This window comes from Aotus nancymaae, unplaced genomic scaffold, assembly GCF_030222135.1.
Source record: "Aotus nancymaae isolate 86718 unplaced genomic scaffold, 86718_ANA_hifiasm-v0.15.2.pri h1tg000012l, whole genome shotgun sequence".
In the NCBI taxonomy this organism is placed as follows: domain Eukaryota; kingdom Metazoa; phylum Chordata; class Mammalia; order Primates; family Aotidae; genus Aotus; species Aotus nancymaae.
In genome coordinates, this window is record NW_026988423.1 from 33129489 (window position 1) to 33151540 (window position 22052).

Sequence of the window (22052 nt, forward strand, 5' to 3'; positions counted from 1 at the left end):
ACCGGAGCAAGAGCTCTCTGCAACATGGTCCTCCTCTCCAATCTCCATGAGTTCTAGAACTTGAATGAATCTTTGTCAAGAACATAGTACAGCTCTCTCTCCAAACTGTGAACTCATCTGTGAACAAGACGTTCCTATTTTCTTTCACCTTTTAAAATTGATTTTTTTTTTTTTTTTTTTTTTTTTTTTGAGACGGGGTTTCACTCGTTACCCAGGCTGGAGTGCAATGGCGCGATCTCGGCTCACCGCAACCTCCGCCTCCTGGGTTCAGGCAATTCTCCTGCCTCAGCCTCCCGAGTAGCTGGGATTACAGGCACGTGCCACCACGCCCAGCTAATTTTTTGTATTTTTAGTAGAGACGGGGTTTCACCATGTTGACCAGGATGGTCTCGATCTCCTGACCTCGTGATCCACCCGCCTCAGCCTCCCAAAGTGCTGGGATTACAGGCGTGAGCCACCGCGCTCGGTCCTTAAAATTGATTTTAAATAAAATAAATGATGCGTGAATATATTCTGTAGAAAATTTAAACAGAGATCGAGTAAAAACCCTCTTGCTTCAGCGTACCCCACAATCTCACTTCCCATCCTAGAAATGGCCATCCAAGGCTTACTGAGGTGCTTAAGATAGCTCATGTGAATGACGTCACCTTTAGCCTTAGCAAATGTTCTTTTGGGCTGAGTTCCAGTTACTTTTGTTGTGAGGTTCTTGTGGAAGGTTCATTTCTATCTACCTGCAGACAAATGCTCAGAGCTTATGGTATATAACATCGAGGGCTTGCTTGGCAATCAGAAGCAGGATTGCTTAATCAAAACCTGTGTGGCAATAGCCTGTTATCTCTATGGACTTAAATGGCCGTCAGCAGTTCCCCAAATTTAAGGCTCCCACATCAACACCATTGGGCTTTGAAGCTGGAAGAGATCAACACAACCAGGTTCTACCATTGTTGGGGCCTTAACAAGCCACGGCAAGGTTTTACCTTAATATGGTCATGATTACAGTATAATTTTAGAAGAATGAATTCATAGGGAGCAAACATTCTCCATGCTCCCCTTAACTTCACCCTGCTCTCCTGACTTAGCTGCCATCCCCCTTATTTTATAGAAGAAAATACTGAAACTTAAGACCCCCTACCTGGGCAGGGGTAGAGCAGAGGCCAGAACCCTGGACCTCTGGCTCAGTGCTCTTTCTACTCTACACTCTGTCTTCCTCATCTGCTTTTTGCTAATATCCCATAGCTAAGAAAAAAGATATAAACAATACCTTGAAATACAAGACAACTAAGTCCTCACCTTTCTCTCATTACTCAAATTATGCAAAGCTCAAACCCCTCTCCACCTGACATCAGCCACTACCACCCAAGCTCTTCAAATGCTTCCAGGTGGGACATCCAAGTTCAAGGCTGTTTTGATTTCTGGTTATCTTCTAGCTGCTGAGCCTCTGCATCACGTAGAGTGAACAGAGAGCCCAGATTTACAGCCAGAAAGATCTGGTTTTTACTCCTGGCACCCCACTTCAAGCTGTGTGACATTGGACAAATTACATATCCTAGTTCAGGCGCAGTGTCTTTACCTGTGACCCATCTGTCCTACCTAGCTTAGAGAGTTACCATAAGGGCCAGATAATGCAATGACTAAGAGCTCTTTGGAAAGGAGAATGCTGGATGCAGATTGTAACTGTTATGAGTGTCCACCCCATTCTTTTACGGTGCAATGCTGTAAAGACATCTTCCTCTGATGTCAGAACCAAAAAAGCCAAACAAAGCAAAGACCCAGGGCTACGTTTCTGCTCTGGAGTCTCCTGCATGACAGTATCTATGTTGGGCTTTTCAATGCACAAACTGAAACAAAACAAAACAAAAAAGAAGAAAAAGCAGCAGCAAATAACTGCCTGGTTTTGCATTTTCTCTTCTGTTTTCTGATCAGAGTCTCTATGGCCTGTGAGTACCGAGAGAACCTCAAAAGACTGTGTTTACTGCGGATAAGCACCAAACTCGATGTTTATCAGCACTTATCTCCTGCAAACTCACTCTCTGGAGGCTTCAAAGGCTGAGGGAGATCTCTTAGCCTTGCTCTGAGGAGAGAGGCAGGCACTCCTCCCTGAGGCTTCAGCTGCAGGTGTGGCCCAAGAGCACTTGCTCCATCCTTAGGAACCTGGTTCTCTTGCTTTTCCCCAGGCAAAAAGCGGAAGCAGCAGGTTTACTGAAGATTTGGGGATGATCTGTGCGGTAGAGGGAGTAGGAAAAGAAAAGAGGTATTTTAAGACAAGCCCAGAAAGGCTGAGAACATAGGTAGAGAGGGAAAGGGAAAGGCACACTGCTTACCCCCCGGCTGCCCACTACTCAACCCCCTGCCCCACCGATCACAGTTTTTAATCTGCCAAACAAGCCCATGAGCCTTCAAAAGGCGTTTTAATTCCCTTCATCTGCTCCCGGCTCACCTTCCCTACCTCCTTTGGGTCCGCCCACTACTCTCCATTCCCAGGGATTGTTGGCTGAGAGTGGGACAGTGGGAGGGAGGGAGGCAGTGGTGGGGGCAGGGGGAGCTAGCATTTTATTAGGCTGTTGAATTTGATTTATTAGGGGGGAAAAATCCTTCGCTTGCTTGCCACACAGGTTATTCTCAAAGTGAAAACTCTATTTTACTTTGAAAAAAAAAATGGTGAAAGTGCCTACAGTTATGAATGGAGCTCTTTGTTACCTTCCAGATCGACAAGACAGACTGTTTGGTTCATGTCTGTGCACCAGCAAAGGAGTGCAGGGGCCTGGGAGACAGATGTGGCCTTAATTGCATGGAAATATTAGAAGATCGTTAAGCCATTTTGACAGGATTTTCCTCTAGCTGCAGGAGCAAAGGGCCACGTCTGAGCTGCATCAGGCCTGCCCAGAGCCACTGGCCGGGCCTCTCATCCCCACGTGTGAGGGATACAGGGGCCTTGGTTCGTGTGCCCTAATATTGGTAGGGAATAGATGCCTCCTTGTCACCAACTTCCACCCCACGTCTCTGCCCCATAAGTGCAGAAAGCAATCTACCAAGAAACCCTAAGGCCTGTAGTGAGGGTTGGAAGAGAGGCTACCCAGTGAAATAAATATTTGGGAATGTATACGCACTTGTACATGGACAGAGAGAGATCAGACTATCTCCAACCTAAAAAGTGCACTCCATAAAGTTCTCCAGGGACCTGCATGGGCCTGAAAGAGGAAATCTGTTATCACGACAAATAAACATATCTAAAGACAACACCTTTTCTATCTATTCGCTTCTTCCTTTTCAAACTAACATTTGGTGCTTACAGAAGTCGTGACCCATGAGTCTTGTAATTAAGTCAGAGAAATCCTTGAACCAATGCTGGGCTGTCAAAGAACAAGACTCCGTAAATATGGTTGTTTCTCCTAGGCTGGCCTAATCATGGTTCCAATATATCTTTAGCTCCCCACTTCTTCCCCCACTTGCCCTGGTTAATTTTCTGCATGCTCAGAGAATGCAAATATTTTTGCATTAGCTTAAATTAAAAATAATTAGGAGGGTTAGTCTGCTGGGAGGGAGGGGGAATACTACCCAAATTACAGGTCAGTAATCCCTTTGGCTTATGAGAGTAATGTTTTAGATCAGCTCTTCTTTACTTAGATCAATGTTGGCAGTCAGAGCAGGAGTAGATTAGTTTTAGAGGGTTCTCCCTTCAGAGGGGTATACCCCTAACAGCTCAAGGGCCACTTCTTAGATTTGGGGTGGTGGATGGTTGCTTAGATGATATTTGGGCCTGAACCTGGTGCCAATGGGGATGGGGACTGGGTGAACAGAAAGGAAGGTTAGTGGAGAGAGGAGGAAGGAGAGAAGGTGCAGACACAGAAATCCTGTTTGCATGCAAACGTTGTTAACCCAAAGGGAAAAAGGGAAGAACTCTGAGGAAGATTGCACGACAGCATCCCCAGGCCAGGTTTGACATTTAAGAAGCACCAGCAATGAGTTAAGGGGCCAAAGGCCCACAGTCTGCAAGCTCCGGTTTTAAATACAGTCACTTGGCCAGACACAGTGGTTCATGCTTGTGATCCCAGCGCTTTCAGAGGTTGAGGCAGACAGATCACTTGAGGTCAGGAGTTGGAGAGCAGCCTGGCAAATATACCAAAACCCCATCTCCACTAAAATACAAAAATTGGCTGGGCCTGGTGGCAGGAGTCTGTAATCCCGGCTACTTGGGAAGCTGAGGCGGGAGAATCACTTGGACCCAGGAGGCAGAGGTTGCACTGAGCACGCCACTGCACTCCAGTCTGGTGACAGAGCAAGATTCCGACTCAAAAATAATAAATAAATAAAATAAAATACAGTCACTCTGCCCACTGTGACTCTTCGGGCCAGAGCCCCCAGCCAGTTGGGATGCAGGGGCATCTTACTGTAGACTCCTCTCCTGCCCTTCCAGAGGACTCCAGATCTAAGGAGTGTTTCAGGACCCAGCAGTGAGAGCCACAACATTTGACTCAATGGAGACAGTGCCACAGTCAAGACTGTGTCCCCCTCTCCTTCCTGCTATGTGCTCTGCAGAGAGGAGATGAAATGCTCACCTGAGGTCCTGGCTGGCTCTCTATGATCAGAAAGTCCCTGAGCCAAGGAAACGTTAATGCCCTTGCCCCTCCCCCACATTCCTGCTCAGTTCGCAGCGTTCCTGTCCTCTGAAATCCCTTCCTTGGTAGTGGATTGCACCACCCATCTTTACTGTCCGTCCTGCCGCCTTCCCCTCAGGCAATGGCTCCCTTGCTTGGTTGCTTTCTGGGATGCTACGTGGGGGCAACCGGGGAAGCTTGTGCCCGGACTGTCCCAGAAGCTCACAGTGACATTGACACTGCTTCCATTTGTAAATGTCACATGCTTTCTAGAATGCTTTAAGGACCTTATTCTTATTTAATCTAAGCTTCAAACATACCATCGTTTCCACCATATTTCATTCAGACTCTTTTCCCCTTTCCAGTTGTCACTTCCCCACTTGTGTGCCCAGCCTGTGTTTACACAACAGGTTTGCTGCAGCTACTCACTTGTCCAGGGTGACCGTGCATATTCCCAGAATAATCTGTATTTCATCTCTTTAGTTCACTGCAGAGACTTAGCCAGATCCATTGAGGAAAAGTCCCACAATTCTCCTAATCTCATAGTTATCAACAACGCCATTAAAATGATGGTGTCATTTTTCCATAGACTTATTCGTGTTTTTAATCAGTGCCCGGCACATAGCAGATGTCCAATAAATATTTGCTAAATGAATGAATGTTTCAGTGAATGAGTGCTCTTTTCTGTGACAAATCTATTTTATGGTCCCATCGTGAGACAAGACAAAGAAATATTCAGAGTGACCTTTGTATGTTTTGAGGATCACATAGTCTGGCCACCAAGCACGAGTGTCCACAGCTTGTGCTGTCCAAGATGGTAACCACTCATAACATGTGACTTTTTAAATTTAAATTAACTAAAGTTGACTAAAATTAAAAATTCAGTTCCTCAGTCATGCCAGCCACATTTCAAGTCCTCAATAGCCTCACATGGCTATTGCTTCTGCATTGCACAATGCAGATTTTAGAACAATGCCAGTGTCACAGTCATCTCACCATCAAAGAACTCAACTTCTTTCTATGGAAATGAATAAGAAGTTTAGGTAAAGATTTTTGTTTCTTCATTCTGATTTTATTTTAAGATTGATGCTGACAAGTATGCATTTGTTGGTTCTATGCAGAATCATCAGCACGTTTTACAGGCTGATGTGACACCTGAGAGCATTTTTGGTTCAGGATTTTAAAAAGCAAGAGGGCCACAAGGTTCCCTGTGGACATTTTGCTCTCACAGTTTCCCAAGGGGCAGGTTTGAGAAGGTTGGCTTCACTGGCTTCATTGACTTTGGGTTTCTCATGAACATCACCAACCCATCATGAACATGGGAGATCTCAATCACGCAGAAAACTAAGCGGAAGTAGCAGTGCAAGAACGTGAAGCCATCTGCACATGGTACCTCATGCCTGTAATCCTACCACTTTGGGAGGCTGAGGCAGGAGGACTGCCTGAAGCAAGGAGTTCAAGACCAGCCTAGGCAACATAGTAAGACCCTGTCTCTACAAAAAAAAAAAAAGAAAGAGTAAATAAATAAATTAGCTGGGTATGATGTAGTCCCATTTGGCACTTAGGAGGCTGAGGTAGGAGTATTCATTGTGCCTAAAAGTTTGAGGCTACAGTGAGCTGTGATCATGCCACTACATCCCTGCCTGGGCAACATAGCAAGACCCTTTCTCTAGAAAAAAAAAAAAGAAGAAGAACTTGACAACTTGGCAGGCTTTGACAGTGGATCCTGAGGAAAATGGAACTGAACAGGACATAGGAGCTCAGAAATTTTTGAGGGGGTTTGGGACATCTCAGGGCATATCCACCTGGTAGGTTAGTTTTCCATTTCCCACAAGTTTTTATAATGTGGAGGATTGAGACTCACTGCCCTGAAGACATAAGTCCTTGAGAAAGACAGACAGGCTTGGCTCTGTTGGGCAAGGTTGGCACCTTTGGAAGCTTCCAAGAGTAGCACAGTGCCCTTTGTGGAGTAACTAAACCAGTCCCAAGCCCCTAGGAACCGTCAGCGGGTTTTAGCTGGGTTTTCTGTTCAGCTAGCTTTACTGAGTTTGACAAAGAAAACATCTCCACGTAATCCCACTGAAATGTTTTCATTGGAAGACCAAGGCAGGAATTGTTCACAGAATAGCTGCTTTTCCTGTAGATGGATGCTGGGAGACAGGAGACTCCTGTGCTGGACTGCCCAGGCTTAGCACTGCAGTCAAACAGGATGCAGGCCAGCCCTGTGGGTGACTGCCTGCAGGGCAGCTGCCAACGGAGGGACCAGCTGTGCACCAGAGAGGGGGTCTGGGCTCCATGATGAGAGGACACTTGGCTCCTCGTGTAGAGACAGGCTGTCCTCAGTTCTCCTGATTCCCTCCAGAAGGTTGAGCAAAGGTCACAACCAATGGGCCCATGAAGCTCATGAGCACTGAGCTATGTGAGCTTACTCATAGACAGGGTGGCCATATAACACATGATCCAAACTGGGATAATCGTGAGTGAAAGGAGGCACTAGTAAGCGTTTCCTGGAACAGCAGCATGAAGTGGAACTGTTCCCTGCAAAGGGACTGTAGACTCAGTCCACTAATCGATTTTAGGGTTGAAGCCTTGGAAGGGATCTTATGGATCATCTAGCTCAGTTCTTTCATGCTATCGATAAAGAAACAAGCCCAGAGAGATAAAGTGCCTTTTCCGTACTGCAGTTTGTGAATTATAAGATGATTACATTTTTAGGGAGGGTTTACTACATGATAGGCAAGAGTTAGAACATTATTCTTATTATAGCTATTTTACCAAAAAGGAAACTGAGGCACAAAGAGATTAAACAGCTTGTCCAAGGTCACAGGGCCACCAAGTGGTAGATGCAGAATTTAGATCCTCGGTCTGGCTCTGTGGGTAATATGTCAAAGATGACAGGACTGTGCCTCTCGCCAGCAGAGCGGAGAGCCTCGACATGTTAACCTTCTCAATCTTCACATCAAAACCCTGTGGGTGCTGTCATTGTGCCCATTTTATGGATGAAGGGACCAATTCACTCAGCTAGTAAGTGGCAATCATGTCTACAGAAAAGCACAAAGAACATTATCCTGGGGGATTTACATTCAAGGAGAGATAGTACATAAACCTATGAAAAACCACAATGGAAGGCAAGTGTCAAATAAATATAAAAGCAATATGACAAGGCAGTCTAAGATAAAGTGCTAAATTGGTGGTGGAGGTGGAACATAAAACCGACTTCAGCAGAATGGAGGTTCTTCTGCTGGGCTGGAGTGAGCAGGGAGACTTCCTGGAGGAGGAAGAATTGGAGGTGTTCAACAGTTTGGTGAATGGATGAGATTTGATTAGGCAGAGAATACGGGGAGGCAATTCTATGCAGGTGATGCTGCATATGTACATTAAATGTACATTAAATACGCCTCCAAAGGTTAGGAGTGCAGGTGAGAAAGATGTAGGGGAGTCTTACATAACAAGAAGAAAAACTATGTGAAATGGGACGTTAAAATACAAGAGGCTGAGCAAGATGGCATGGGAGCATGGGGCAGAGCAAGTGAAGATGACAGAGGGAAAATAAACAGAGAGCATGAAAGGAAAGGAGGACCAGAATGAAATAGAGCACGGGAACTGGGCGGAGACAGCCCTGGCCGCCAAGCCCTCCCAGAAAATGGACCTCCCCAGACCCTACCTCCCTCCATCACTCCCATCCACAGGGTTTCTGCCACATGTCACTGCAACAATATGGCAACCATATGCCCCGGGCCACAAAAGAACTAAACACCTTGGACAGAACGGTTCACCCAGATGTGCTAGTTGGAAATACTGCACCCTCAGGAACTGCTTCCTGGCTTGATGGGCATGAGGTCACCAAGCATGTCTCCTTAGCCGTGAATCGCAGAACAGAAGCAGCCATTAAGAGCTGGAAAAGGGATTCAGGGGCTCCCCGGTCCCCATGCCCTGAGAGGAAACGAAATAAGATGGATGCACGCCTCGTCTGTGCGTCGAGTTGAAGTGGTGTTCTTTCTGGCTGCTACCAGCCACATAAAGGGCACAGGCGCATCCCGGCTTGTGTGCGTGAGGCAGGACGCCTTTGCTTCACGAGGCTGGTTTTGCCTTCATCCTCCTGCCAGGCCGTTCCCTCGGTGTTGCTGGAAGGGAGTGAAGGCACCCCCCATGCGCATGTTTCCTCGTGGGCTTCCTGTGATTGTGAGGGCCCCGGTTGCCATGGCAACTGCCACGTGAGAAATTGTCGGATAAGATCATAGCTTCTAGGAATAGGACCTCAAGTGGTTGTTTGGGGAAAGTGGCTCCATGTTTAAATTTGAACAAGAAACAGTCACTGGGCGTGGCTGGTTTAAAAAGAAAATGGACAAGCCTGGGGAGGAAGGCTTTATCAAAATTGCTCAAAGCACAAAGATAGAAGGAGAAGTCTGGCTGGTTGAGGTGTGGGCAGGGAAGGAGGGTCTGCATTTCCCATTGTGCACCGAGGTTCTTATTTATTAAAATAATTCATTGCACACCTCTTAGGTGCCAGGAAGTGTGCAAGCAACCGAAAAGGGATGAAAACAAGGAACCAGATTGACGAGGTTCCTCTCTTCAGGTTGCCTATAATGCTAGAATTTGTCTTTGAGAAAAAGAATGGAAAAGTTCCCATGACCCCAGGAATCAAAGAGATACCCAAAGGCACACGCCATCCACACCCCTTCCTCTCCCCAAGGCTTAGAAAAATTGCAGAACCTGCCGCCTCCACCCCTGGGGGACGAGCCTCTTTTTCCCTTGTGGGAGCTCATCCTTTAGGACTGGAATGTTCTGACTCCCACCTTTTCTTCGTCACGCAGAGTCCTCTCTTACTCTGCAGTCCCAGACTGAGATCTTCTTGGTCTAACTGCCAGGTCAGACCCATAAAGACCAGACAGACCTCAAGGGACATTCTCAGAAGCCTCTTTCTGAAGCAATAGGAAAGCTCCGGAACTCCATCCTAGCTTCCAGGCTGCTCTTTCATCCCTGCAGTGGGCGAAATTCACCCCATGAGGAAGCACTCCCCACAGAGGCTCTTCTTCCAAGCTTTCAGCTCTCTGTGGTCAGGGAAGTCTGACCACTTATTATCTTCAGAGAGCATGAAACCTTCAGTAGAGGATGGTTAAAAATCTCCAGGAACTCGGAGATTAAGTAACTTGCCCAAAGTCGCACAGCCAATAAACCTCCACATTGACCCAGCTGGTGGCCAGTGCCTTTTGTTAGAACAGATTTAAAGCAGCTGCCGATGAAGGGAAGTGAGCAGTGCGATGGTTTGCTGCCTTTTGACCCCATCTGCAGCCGGGATGGCCAGGGCTCCTCTGCAGGAAAAGGCTGTTCCCAGTGTGGTCCAGATCCTCACCCATCCTCAGGTGGCATTCTCCAGGTCAGGGACAACATTCACGTCATGACAGTCCATAAGACACAGGGTGCAGGGCAGCAGCCCCTTGTCTCAGAGCAGGGTTCTGGAGCAGCCACAGTGCCCATCACCTGTCCTTTCTTTGTCCAAGAGCAGAGGAGGGAAATGACAAATCTCAGAGCAGCAGCACTTTATCCACCTGTGTGGCTGTGTTGCGGTATTTTGTATTTTTCGGGACTGGTATAGCCACTCCAGTGACATCTGGCAGAATAGAGTCCCAGGGGAAAATACATGGGACAGGACTTGCACGGGTGCATCTAGGTGGCCTTCCCAGAAGCAGCCCTCCCTGCGGGTGCTCCCATGGTATCTGGGTTTTGTCGTGCTGGTCAGTGCTTCCATTTTTCTCATCCCACCTTTGCTCCAGTAAGGTGTGTATTTAATCCTTCTCACCCATCAGGCTGGGCAGGAGAATGCTGGCTCCATCTTACAGAGGAGAACACCTAAGCAGCCTAACTGTAGTTAAGTCTCAACATCTCAGCCTGGCTTTGCCCTGTCCCTTTGACACCGTGGGACCTATCTTAATGGTCACGCCACCCCTACTTTATTCTCTGAGAGGAGCTTGGTCCCGGACGGTCCAATGTGAAGAATTATGCCCAGTAGAGCATCGCCGACCCTTTTGTGGTTCCCACTGCCGTCTAGAAAAAGCTGCTGGACAGTGGGCAGACGCACTGTAAGAAAGCAGAAAGTAAAACACACTGTAAGATGTTCTCTTCGTGGGGTTCAGACAAACCTTCTATCTCCCATCCTGTGAGTTTCCATATTCAGCACTTTTTGCTTTTCAGCAGTAAAAGCATTCTCTATGGGAGGAAAACTTAACTTTGATCTTTAGAGATGCCCTTTAAATGTGGTTATGGTCAAAAAAGTGACTGTGAACACTCAAAGTCAACAGGCAAAGGTAAATACCACGGGAGACCTGGAGCAGCACCGAATGGGAGGTCCGTGGTGCACAGAAGGCCACGGCTCTGCATTCTGTTACAGGGCACAGAGTCCTGGGAGGATACAGAGATCCTCCTCTCTGAGCCCACTCAGGCTCATACCCTTCATTTGTAAAATGCCATTAAATACAGCACTCCCGTCTGCAAATAATTCCAATTGCGTCTTCTAGGAATTCTTTCTCTGGGTCATCCCCTGCTAAGCCCCCTCCCCAGGAAGTGGAGATTTCAGTGATGAGAAAGGGGAAAGGCACTTGGGAAGGAAGATATGTTCAACAAGATTTCTTGAAAAGTCAGCCGGGGGCCAGACACGGCGGCTCACGCCTGTAATACCAGCACTTTGGGAGGTTGAGGCAGGTGAATCACCTGAGGTGAGGAGTTCCGGTCCAGCCTGACCAACATGGTGAAACTTTGTCTCTACTGAAAATACAAAAATCAGTTGGGCATGGTGGCACATGCCTGTAATCCCAGCTACTTGGGAGGCTGAGGCAGGAGAATCACTTGAACCCAGGAGGCAGAGGTTGCAGAGAGCTGAGATCGCGCCATTGCACTCCAGCTTGGGCAACAAGAGTGAAACTCCATCAAAAAAGAAAAGAAAAGAAGAGTCAGCCGGGCACTCTGAGGCTCCGTGGCAGATCTGGCTGTGTGCCACGGCCTAGGATTGGAGATGGCAAACTGGAAATGGTTTAGGGCAGAGCATAAGCTTTGCAGTCAAGCCAGCAGTGTGGAGACTCCTAGCTGAGGGGCAGAGGCAAGGAGCGAACCTCTTTAACCTCAGCTTTCTTTTCAATAATGTGAAGGTCCTAACTCATATTTTAAAATTTAAATGAGGTGATGATAGTAAAGTCCTTGGAAACTTCATGTCGTCAGATAATACATGTTCTATTTGATCTTTCTCGTTTGAAAAAGTGGTCCTTGTTTGGTTTTTGTCTGTAGTTCATTTTACTGTTGCTGTTTGGAGATAATTCCACTATGTGCCTATCAGATGACTTAGACCTTAATGCTGAGATCGATTCCCCCTCACTCTATGAACCTAGAAAGGTTATGCTTTGCGCCTCAGCTTCCCCATCTGGTCAGTCATGGTGCTGATTTCTGCCAGCCAGCGTCAATAACCACAGTGAAAGGATACACAGACAGTCCCCTCTACAGCCTTTGAAAATGGGTTCTCTCTTACTGAGTAAGATGCTCAGAGATGTTCCAGTTACTATGGCTACATAAGAAATTACCCTGAAACCTAGCGGCGTAAACCAACTATTATGCTCGTGTTTTGTTGTCCTTCACTGAAGGCTCCTCACTCTCAAATCTGGAGTTTGTTGCTGTGGTTGGCTGTGGCCTTGGTTCCTCTCCTGTGGGCCCCTCCATGCAGTTTCTCTGCTTGGGCTAATCTGAGCTTCCTCACAGCATGGTGGCCGTTTCCACAGACTAGGGGCCCAAGACAGAACAAGAAGCAGGTGGAAGTCATAACGCCTTTATCACTTTGTCTCAGAAGTCATGCAAGGCTGTTTCTTGAGGCAATCATAAAGTTCTATCTGGAACTTCCTTCTTCCTCTTCAAGAGGGAAGAAAATAAGCTCTGCCTTTTGATGGGAAGAAGGAGGCAAATTTCTGAAATGTCCCGATGGCCATTTTGAGAAAATGGGACTGTGGTCTGTACAAAGGAGTTTTCAGTTAATGCTTGGTGACTGACTAATGTTTCCCACCTTCTTCCTTACCCAACTTTCCATAAACTTTATCTCCTCTTCCCTTTTCCCTTGCCGCCCTCTATGCAGTGGAAATAAGGAGCCAAAAATGGGCACATGGCTGGTAACTAGGGAGGAGAGAGAAGCAAAAGGCTTGGCCTTGCTATCAGTGGCCACCTGCTCTTGGCACTTCAGATGACACTTGGAGTGACCCCAACCCAGGCTGACCACCCCCACTGCTGCAGAGCCTGCTGGGTTCCAAAGGCAGAGAACGCAACACAGAGGGCTTCGCACCCAAGTGTCTTGTCTGCGTTTCGTATTCTCTCCAGCTGGCAAGAAAAGGGACTTCATGTCATTATGCAAAGAATGTAATAAAAAGCCAGAGCTGATGTGCTCCCTGTGGTGACCCTGGGTAACGGATATGCCAGAGATTAGCGTTCCAGAGCCCTGGACTGGGAGCGGCTGAATGGACCCACTGAGCAGTGCAGCCACAGGGAACTTGGTCCGGTTGCTTTTGACATTCCTTTCATCAACCACCTCCAGCCAAGCCGGTCAGCCCCGGAAAACCGTCCTTAAGTGATTCAGGGCAGGATGGGGGAAAGGAACGAAAAGGACACAATGGGACATTGGTGCTTCTCAGGCCTCATATCTTGGGTCATTCCTGTGTTAGAAATAAAATCAGCCTATGTGTAAGGAAAAACAGAGAGAAAGGGTCTCCCACTCATGTCCACGTCTGCCATTTTGCCTCCTCTAACTCCACTAGACTCTTAACTGTGAAATGTTTGTTCCTTCCCACACATAGGACAATGGCAGAAATTTCTCTTGTGTCTTCCCGAATGAAATGGGGACATCCTCAAGCCACCTTTTCATCTTTCCTTGCACTTCTGGAGGCTTTTCCATCTCAGCCTTAGCTGGGCTATTTGGAGATGCAATTGTTTGCTCATCATATCGGCGAGGCCATCATGCTGCCGGCTCTGACCACATCCCCATCACTCAACTGATGTGCCCGTGAAAAGCAACATTTGACTTAATCTAAGGAAAACAAATGTTGGAAGACACATTTATGAGTATGAAAAGAAAAGATGCATATAGGCACATATATGTGACAAATTCCAAAATAAGTGAAGTTTAAAAATTCACAAATGCACAGCTGTACTCATGACATTCTTCTGATATTCGCTGAGCATGTGCGTATGAGCAACACTATAAAGAGGTGTTAGCCACCTACAGTTTTCATGATCTGGCAACAGATGCCTCTCCCCTCATCCACAGGGCCATTCAGGCTAAGTAACAGAGCCTTATCTATGCCACCTAGAGGCCTGGACTCAGAAGCCAGAGACAGGGAGAGGGCTGAGCCTGCAATGGAACAACACCCACAGTTTTAAAGGAAGAGTGGACATACAGATTAGTGAAATCAGCTCTGTTCTCCAGGAGCCCAGGGGATTCGCATTTCAGACTCTATCATCACCACTAAATCTACTTATTTTGAAATTTAGGCAACTAATCTTTTAAGCAATCAACATGTGGAGAAGTAGGTATCGCTCTGGCTTTATCTGAACTCCCTCTCAACCCATCTCCAACCCAATGGTTCTCACGCCATTTCTCGGCATTGGCCTTTACTAAAATTTTTTTTAACCTTTTTCTTTTTGAGATAGTGTCTCACGCTGTTGCCCAGGCTGGATGGTGCGATCGTGGCTCACTGCGGCCTCCACCTCCTGGGCTCAGGTGGTCCTCCTACCTCAAGTTTTCCAAGAAGCTAGGACCACAGGCACACTACCACACCAGTTTTTTTGTTTGTTTGTTTATTTGTTCATTTGTTTGTTTTATATAGAGACAGAATTACACCATGTTACCCAGGCTGGTATTGAAAGCCTGGGCTCAAGCAATCCACCCACGTCAGCCTCCTACAGTGCTGGGATTATTGCCTCAGCCTCCCAGGTAGCTGAGATTACAGGCACCCACCACCACACCTGACTAAGCTTTGTACTTTTTTTTTTTTTTAGACAGAGTCTTACTCTGTCACCCAGGCTGGAGTGCAGTGGCACGATCTCGGCCCACTCTGCCTCCCAGGTTCAAGCGAGTCTCCTGCCTCAGCCTCTCAAGTGGCTGGGACTACAGGTGCGTGCCACCATGCCAGGCTAATTTTTGTGTTTTTAGTAGAGATGGGGTTTCACCATCTTGGCCAGGCTGGTCTCGAACTCCTGACCTCGTGATCTGCCCACCTGAGCCTCCCAAAGTGCTGAGATTACAGGCGTGAGCCACCATGCCCAGCAAGTTTTGTATTTTTAGTAGAAACAGGGTTTCACCATGTTGGCCAGGCTCGTCTCTAATTCCTGGCCTCAGATGATCTTCCTGCCTCAGCCTCCCAAAGTGCTGGGATTACAGGCATGAGCCACCACGCCTGGCTACATTTTTAAGTATATACTTTTTTCCAAGAACTTTAGGTACTTGATTTAGGTACTTATATTATCTCATTTTGTCTTTATCCAGAATTACCAGGTTAGGTACTGATATTATCCCCAACCTACAGATGAGGAAATAAAGTTCATAGCACTTGTGCTAGATGCCTGATGAGCAGTGGATGAAGTTGGATAGAAACTCAAATTTCTCTGACTCAAGATTGTGCTCTAAGTCACAATAAACACTGGAGTTACCCTCAAAGAGTGTATGGTCTAATTGAGAGGACAGAAAATTCACAAGCAAAAACCTGTAAAGAGCAGTGTTTCCGTGCTTAGGCTGTAGACCTCAATTTGTATCCTACATCACACTCATTTTCTGTGTGACTGAGCAGGTTATTTCACTTTTTTGAATATCCATTTTCTCATCTAAAAAAACAGAGTACATCCCTCATCGAATTGCCAGGAGGATTAAATTAGGTTACTCATGTAAGTGCTGTTTTGTACTTCATAAGTGCTGTGATGATTACTACTTTCACCTGTTTTCTGTAATGATGGCAGAGGGTGTATTTGTCGTGTGCTAAAGGCACCTTGCCCATACTGGAGGAGGAAATGCATCCTACTGAGACAAGTGCGTTATTGGTCGCATCCCTCCCACCGGATCCAGGACCAGGAGGGGGGCGTGGGAAGGAAACTTTTCTATCGGCAAATGTTGAGTGATCTGCTGTAGCTCAGAACTCACGCTACCACCCCAACCTGCTCCCCTTGCCAGAGCTCTCTGGTAAAAGGGCATCATTGGGTACAAATGTGCTGGGACACTTCCCTGCCTGGAGCAAGGGACCCTATGCCACTCTCTGGATCTAGGACTCAGTGGCTGAGGTGTCAGAGCCTCCAGACCCACAGACCCAGCCTTTCCAGCATTATGCAAAGGAAAGTGCTTCTCAGAAGCCAATGACTAAGCCAGCCCAGGGATTCCTTTCATGGTGACAATTGTTGGGTCAAGAAGGAATCTCAGAGCTGAGCCTCACACAGGGCTAGGGGCCCATGCCTCCTGTCCTTCTCACTTGGAAGTCAATTTTACATAGCCCCATAAGGTATAAAGCCCCATGGACCCCACAAGTCTTTTAAATGATAACTTCTCTTCCCTTGAATAAAATCATCAGCAAGAATAGGAGAAGCAAAGTCATTAGAAACAGAAGGAATGTCGTTTCTCTGAGGATGGCTGGTGAATTTGCATGCTGGTGTTCTTTCTACGTTCAGTCTGTCGCCTCAGTTAAATACTTATTGATGATTTATCGATGGAAAGTTCTTGAATGCTAGCAATGTGCTCATTTCTGTAAAGAGTTTTAAGTACAAGGAACAGATTTAAGTTTAAACTTTAAAAAGTTTTAAGAGTTTAAGTAAAAAGCTTTACAAGACACACATGAAATAGCAACAACCCCTCGTGTAAAAAGTTGCAAGTAAGTGAAATTTCTGTCAACTCAGCAGTTCCTCGCCTGCGGACAGCAGCACCCACATCAAGTTGCCCAGAGCCATTCCTCCTGTTTGCCTTCTCCATCCCTACTCTGGTCTCCCCGAAGCAGTTTGGAGAAGGCTCTCTACTGCCAGTGCCATCATAAAAACGACAGTGTACTTGTCAAGGGCACAATCTTGGGGTGCTCCCAAAGCTCTCAACCTTGAACTGCAAAAGGGGGTGCCATTTATTTGCAGAAGCGGCAAGAATGTTCTCCTTCCCAACTCTGCTTTTTCACTTGGGTCTCAGATCAGCTTGTTTGGGGCCTTATCTCCCCAAATCTTTTATTCTACTTAGTGGCCCTCACCTCCCTTCCCTTGCCCATATTGGCTTTTCAAATACAGTCCAAACGGGGAACCCTTCTCCTTTATCTTCTCTCTCCTCCCAGCCCTCATGATCTATCACTTCTTTTCTCTACATTGTAATGGGAAAAAAAGCTTTTTGTCTATCGATTGCAAACAGAAGGGGGATGTGTGTGTGTGTGTGTGTGTGTGTGTGCACGCGCGTGCACGTGTGTGCATACCCAAAGCGATATTCTCACCAGCTGTTAACAGCTCAAACGAGTCAGAGGCCATCATCAGAAAGGTTTCATGGAGACGGGAAGCTCTCAGGAAAATCTCATTTACCTTACACAATGGGGAAGATAATTGTGCGTCAAAGTGAAAGGGTAAAGAAAGGTTACTTGCAGCAAAAGAACCAACAAAATTAAGACACAGAAGCATACCTGAGTAGGATTTGTCTAGTGGAACAGTGAGAATAGTTAGAATTGGACAGAAGTTGCAGCAGAAGGAAGTTGTGCAATGTAAGGGTGGCAGGTGCGACAAACATGACCCTTGGAAGACAAGGGGCTGAGAAGAGATTCGCTGTGGTCCACATCTAGGGAGCTCTCTGAGGTTTTTGAGCAGATTGTGGCAGGATAACAGTGGTATTCACAACTTGCAAGGGAGCTGGATCCAGTCAGGGAGTGTGCGATGTGTACTGAATGAGGGAAGAGCGTGTCAGTGAGTCGTCAAGGAGGGAAGAGTCTCAGAGAGAAATGCCCAGACTGGACGGAAGTGCGAGGCATTCCCGGTGAACCAGGACACTCTCCTCCTGCAACGTGGCCACTTGATTGGATTTTCCTTGACTGTGGACTACATTTTTAAGAAAACTTCTATTGGATTTTCCTTGACTGTGGACTACATTTTTAAGAAAACTTCTATTCCAGAATAAGTTCTAACTGGTTTTGTACCCTTTCTGCATCTACAGTTTATCCCGTCACTTGATTTTTCTAGCTGTGTACCATTCACTTCTTTAAGAAGTCTCTCCCAGGTCTGCCTTCAGAACTTCCAGCTTTGTCTGTGTTCTCTGTTCCTGCCTCTTTTCTGTGTCTCGATTTTGCTGTCTGCGTGTCGCCTTGGATAGGACAATCCTGTGTTCACTGTTGCCTGTCTCACCCTCTTTGGGATAATAATGATGGGAGGAACTTTCTGCCCATCTCCGGAGCATCACTGCGCCCAGTCCTGCCTCCTGGGCTTCTTTGCCTCTGCTATTCCATCAGCTTCTCCCCTAACCTAGAAGAGGGAAGGGAAAGAAAATATTTTACTGGAAACTCCAAGGTTCGTGAATGATAAACTAAGAATGAAAGCCATTCTCTACAGCAGAAAATGATACCTGATCCCTGAAATGTAATGTCTTTTTGTAGCAGGACTCTGGTCCATGTTCTTCACCCTTATTACCAAAAAACACTTAGGTGTCATAGGTGGTATGAAACACTCCTTCCAGTGTGGAACTTAAGGAATTTCGTGGAGTCACGGCCAGCTGTCTGAAAGGTTGCAATGTCACGCTTTTCAGCTCAGAACCGTAACTCCTTGTGCCCAGGTAACAATTCAAAATTTAGGATACGAAGCCAGAGCTGATCTCTAACTGAAATCGAGAGTAGATATGATAACCAAGAAACAAATGGCTCTGACAAGCATAGCTTTTTTCTGAGCATGACTCGAGGGCATCTGGTGGAAAATGAAGAAGGATCCCAGCAGATCTTAGGTCTAAATGAAGGGAGATCCCCTCAGCTGGGGGATGTAAGTGTTTTAATATTATGTGGGCAGCTCTGCTTTGAACGCATCTCTGGATGCACGTACACCATCCAAAGCCTTCTGGTGCAGAAGCAGATCTCCTAGATTCCAGTATGTTTTTTCCCTGATCCCAGCTGAAAACAGCCACAGAAAAGCTTCCCTTTTTGAAGTATGGCCGTTTGTTTGCTGGGATGGAGAACGTCCCTTGGAGAGAAGAGACAGCCCATAGAGCAGGTTGTAATTCTACAGGCATGTAAAGGGCATTCATTTTGAAGAAGACATTCAATTCAGGAATGGGAATTACTCAAGGAAGGTAGACAAATCCCAGCTTTAACAAGTGCTGTTCACCTGTCACTACATTTTCAAGCAAAGGTGGTGAATCCGTTTGCTAGGGTTTCGTAACAACATACCAGGGCTGAGTGGCTTAAACAAAAGGTGGGACAAAGATGACCCTTGGAAGACAAGTGTCTCAGAGTTCTGGAGACTGCAAGTCCGAGATCAGGGGGCCAGCAGAGCTGGTTTTCCTCGGAGGCCTCTCTCCTTGGCTTGCCGATGACTGCTGTGTTCTCACGTTGCGGTCCCTCTGTGCACACATTCCCCTGGGGGCTCTCTGTGTGTTCAAGTTCCCTCTCCTTATAAGAGCACCAGTCATATTGGATCAGAGCCCACCCTATCAGCCTCATTTCAACTTACCTCTTTAGAGGTCCTATCTCCAAATACACTCACATTCTGAGTACTGCGGGTAAGGCCTTCAGCATATGACTTTTGTGGGGACACAGGCAGACCCTAATATGTGGCCTAAGAGAATCTTTGTTTGAATGCTAATAATCATGATACTTAACATGTTCTGAGCGTGGCTTACTAGGTGACAGAGACTGTTCTAGGTACTTTGCATGTATTATCACACCTATTATTCACAATTATAGATTATATAGATTATAGATGACTACCATCTTCTCTGAAGACTTGCTTTGTGTAATTATGTGACCGTAGTGAACACTGTGCCCTGGTCCCTGACCTTGGATGCCTGTGATTCCATGTGACATGGAATAATGGGAGGCTCTTATCCTCACGTTCTGATTGGTAGCAGACCTCCAAAGGTGCAAGGTGTTGTTGTTGTTTTGAGACTAGTCACCCAGGTTGAATGCAGTGGCATGATCATGGCTCAATGCAGCCTCGACTTCCTGGGCTGAAGTGATCCTCCCACCTCAGCCTAACAAGTAGCTAGGCACATGTCACCAGGACTAGCTAATTTTTTTTTTTGGTAGAAATGGAATTTTGCCACACTGCCCAGGCTGGTCTAGAACTCTTGTACTCAAGAGATTCTCCCAACTAGCCTCCCAAAATGCCGGGATTATAGGCATGAGCCACCATGCCTGGCCAAGGGTTCCTTTCTTAATCCATGATCTCCCAAAGTCACATCCAAGTCAGTGATGGGATAATATGAGTAGGAGGACCCAACAACCTCTTTTGGAGGATCTTGCCCTGGCTGGCACTTCATGTGTCTGAGATTCCTCCTCCATCCTTTGGCTGGCTGAGTCATCAACACTAAGATCTATAGGACGCACTAGCACCTCCTGGAGAGCCCTCAGCAAACCACTGAGAATTTCTTACAGGCTAGACCCCCAGAACAGATCTTCTCACTTAATCCACCTACCGACTCTGTGCTAAAGCTATTTTTATTCTTGTTACAAATAAGGAAACTGAAATTGGCCTGGCCACAGCCCTGGGCTCCACCCTTCCCTGTGTGACCTTGAGCAGAACACCTGACCCCTCTGGGTGGATCTCACTGGCCTCGCCTAGAAGATAAATGCTGGATCTCATCTCCCCGTCATTGCTGATGACTTCACTCAGCTCATAAGAAGCATTCCTGTTTATGGAAGAATCTAACATTCACAAACCACCCCAATACTGCATTTCATGCATTGTCATCGCTATTCTTGGCCTCCCTATCCCCACCCTCCTTTTGGGGGGGGGTCCAAGCCTACAGAACCAATAAATGAATCCACTCTCATGAGCCCTCCATCTCCACTCTACTGCCCAAAGTCCCTCCTCACCCAGGTAACCTGCAAACACCCATCAGGTTTGCATGAGGGCAAACCTGCACCCTGGAGTGTGAGTCAAACAGGAACTTCCAGACAAGCTGTCCTGGGCAGCCCTGGGACCCTGCCAGCTCAATGCAAGAGTGCCACTTGCTTGGGTGAAGGGTGACCATGGGCTTTCTGTCTCTTCTCTGGCCTTGCAGGAGGCTCTGTCGGTGGTGAGCGACGACCAGTCCCTTTTTGACTCGGCGTACGGCGCAGCGGCCCATCTCCCCAAGGCCGACATGACTGCCTCGGGGAGTCCTGACTACGGGCAGCCCCACAAGATCAACCCCCTCCCACCGCAGCAGGAGTGGATCAACCAGCCAGTGAGGGTCAACGTCAAGCGGGAGTATGACCACATGAATGGATCGAGGTAAGCTCGCCAGGCCTGTGCAGGCCTGGGTAAAGGCACAAAGTTGCCAGATCTGCAGCAAGTGGCTTCTGGCTCTTAGGGTTTTCGCAGCAGATGGGGCTCTGGAGCTGGGTCAAGAAGTCTGTGTCAGTCCATAGAGAGCTGAGGCAGAGAGGGCCGCAGAGCTGAAGATGGGTGGAGTAGGGCCAGGAAGCACACCTGGCTGTCTGGGGCCCATGCAGCCCTCAGAGGCCAGGTGAGAGTCAGGCCCCAAGAGCCTATGCAGATGCACGCGGGACACTTATTTCTTGTTAATCCCAGGTCTGGATCCAGTCCTCTTGGGGACAGCTTAGCAATAAGCTACTCTTCCCTGTTGAAGATACTTAACCTCTCTGGGCAGGTCTCAGCAGAGTAAAGGTGACCAAACCATTCTTTAGTAAGAGTGGAGAAGTGAAGAGGAAGGTAGACACCTGTGTGGGCGCATCGTGTCCGGGAGCAGGCAGGCACCTTGAAGGTGTGCGTGAAGGAGGTACAGTGCTGGGTAGGTTCAGTCTTTGCTTGTAGAAATGGAGACAGGAGGGTCCAGGAAGAGAAACTCACAAGGTCATGGAAGAGGACGGTGGACAGGCAGGCTGGGTTTCAAGTCCTGCCTCTGCCCCTTTGGCAAGTCATCAAAATCCCTCAGAGCACCAGCTTCCTCCTTTCTCAAGCAGGACTGGGTTATTCACTTCCTCATGGCTCCTTACTCTAGAGTTACTCTGATGTTGCAGGGCAAGGAGCCGGGATAGTACCTGAGATTAGAATTAGGAAAGTGCTCTGTAGTCTGTCATCCTTGTGAACGGACTTGAAAGAAAGAGAACATCAGTCTTATTCACAAAATATCAGGTAATCTACTGGGCCAAAGGCACAAGGAGATGCAAATAAAAAGAAAGAGAGGGCCTGAATGGCAAGCTGAAAACACGTGCCATTTACTCCACAGCCAGAGGCTGACTGTGGACACAGACGTGACACTTAACCTCATCAGAGCAGTGACTTAAG

General features: G+C 47.2%; 1 protein-coding gene across 2 annotated transcripts in view; it reads left to right on the plus strand.

Moving 5' to 3' along the window:
- Positions 1-22052, plus strand: part of FLI1 (Fli-1 proto-oncogene, ETS transcription factor) — a 117200-nt gene that overhangs the window by 44627 nt on the left and 50521 nt on the right. For both annotated transcript variants that reach the window (XM_064375579.1, XM_021671243.2), the window contains exon 2: positions 20824-21035. In XM_064375579.1, coding sequence (XP_064231649.1) covers positions 20905-21035 — 131 coding nt within the window. In that variant the 5' untranslated portion in view covers positions 20824-20904. The remainder of the gene's footprint in view (positions 1-20823; positions 21036-22052) is intronic.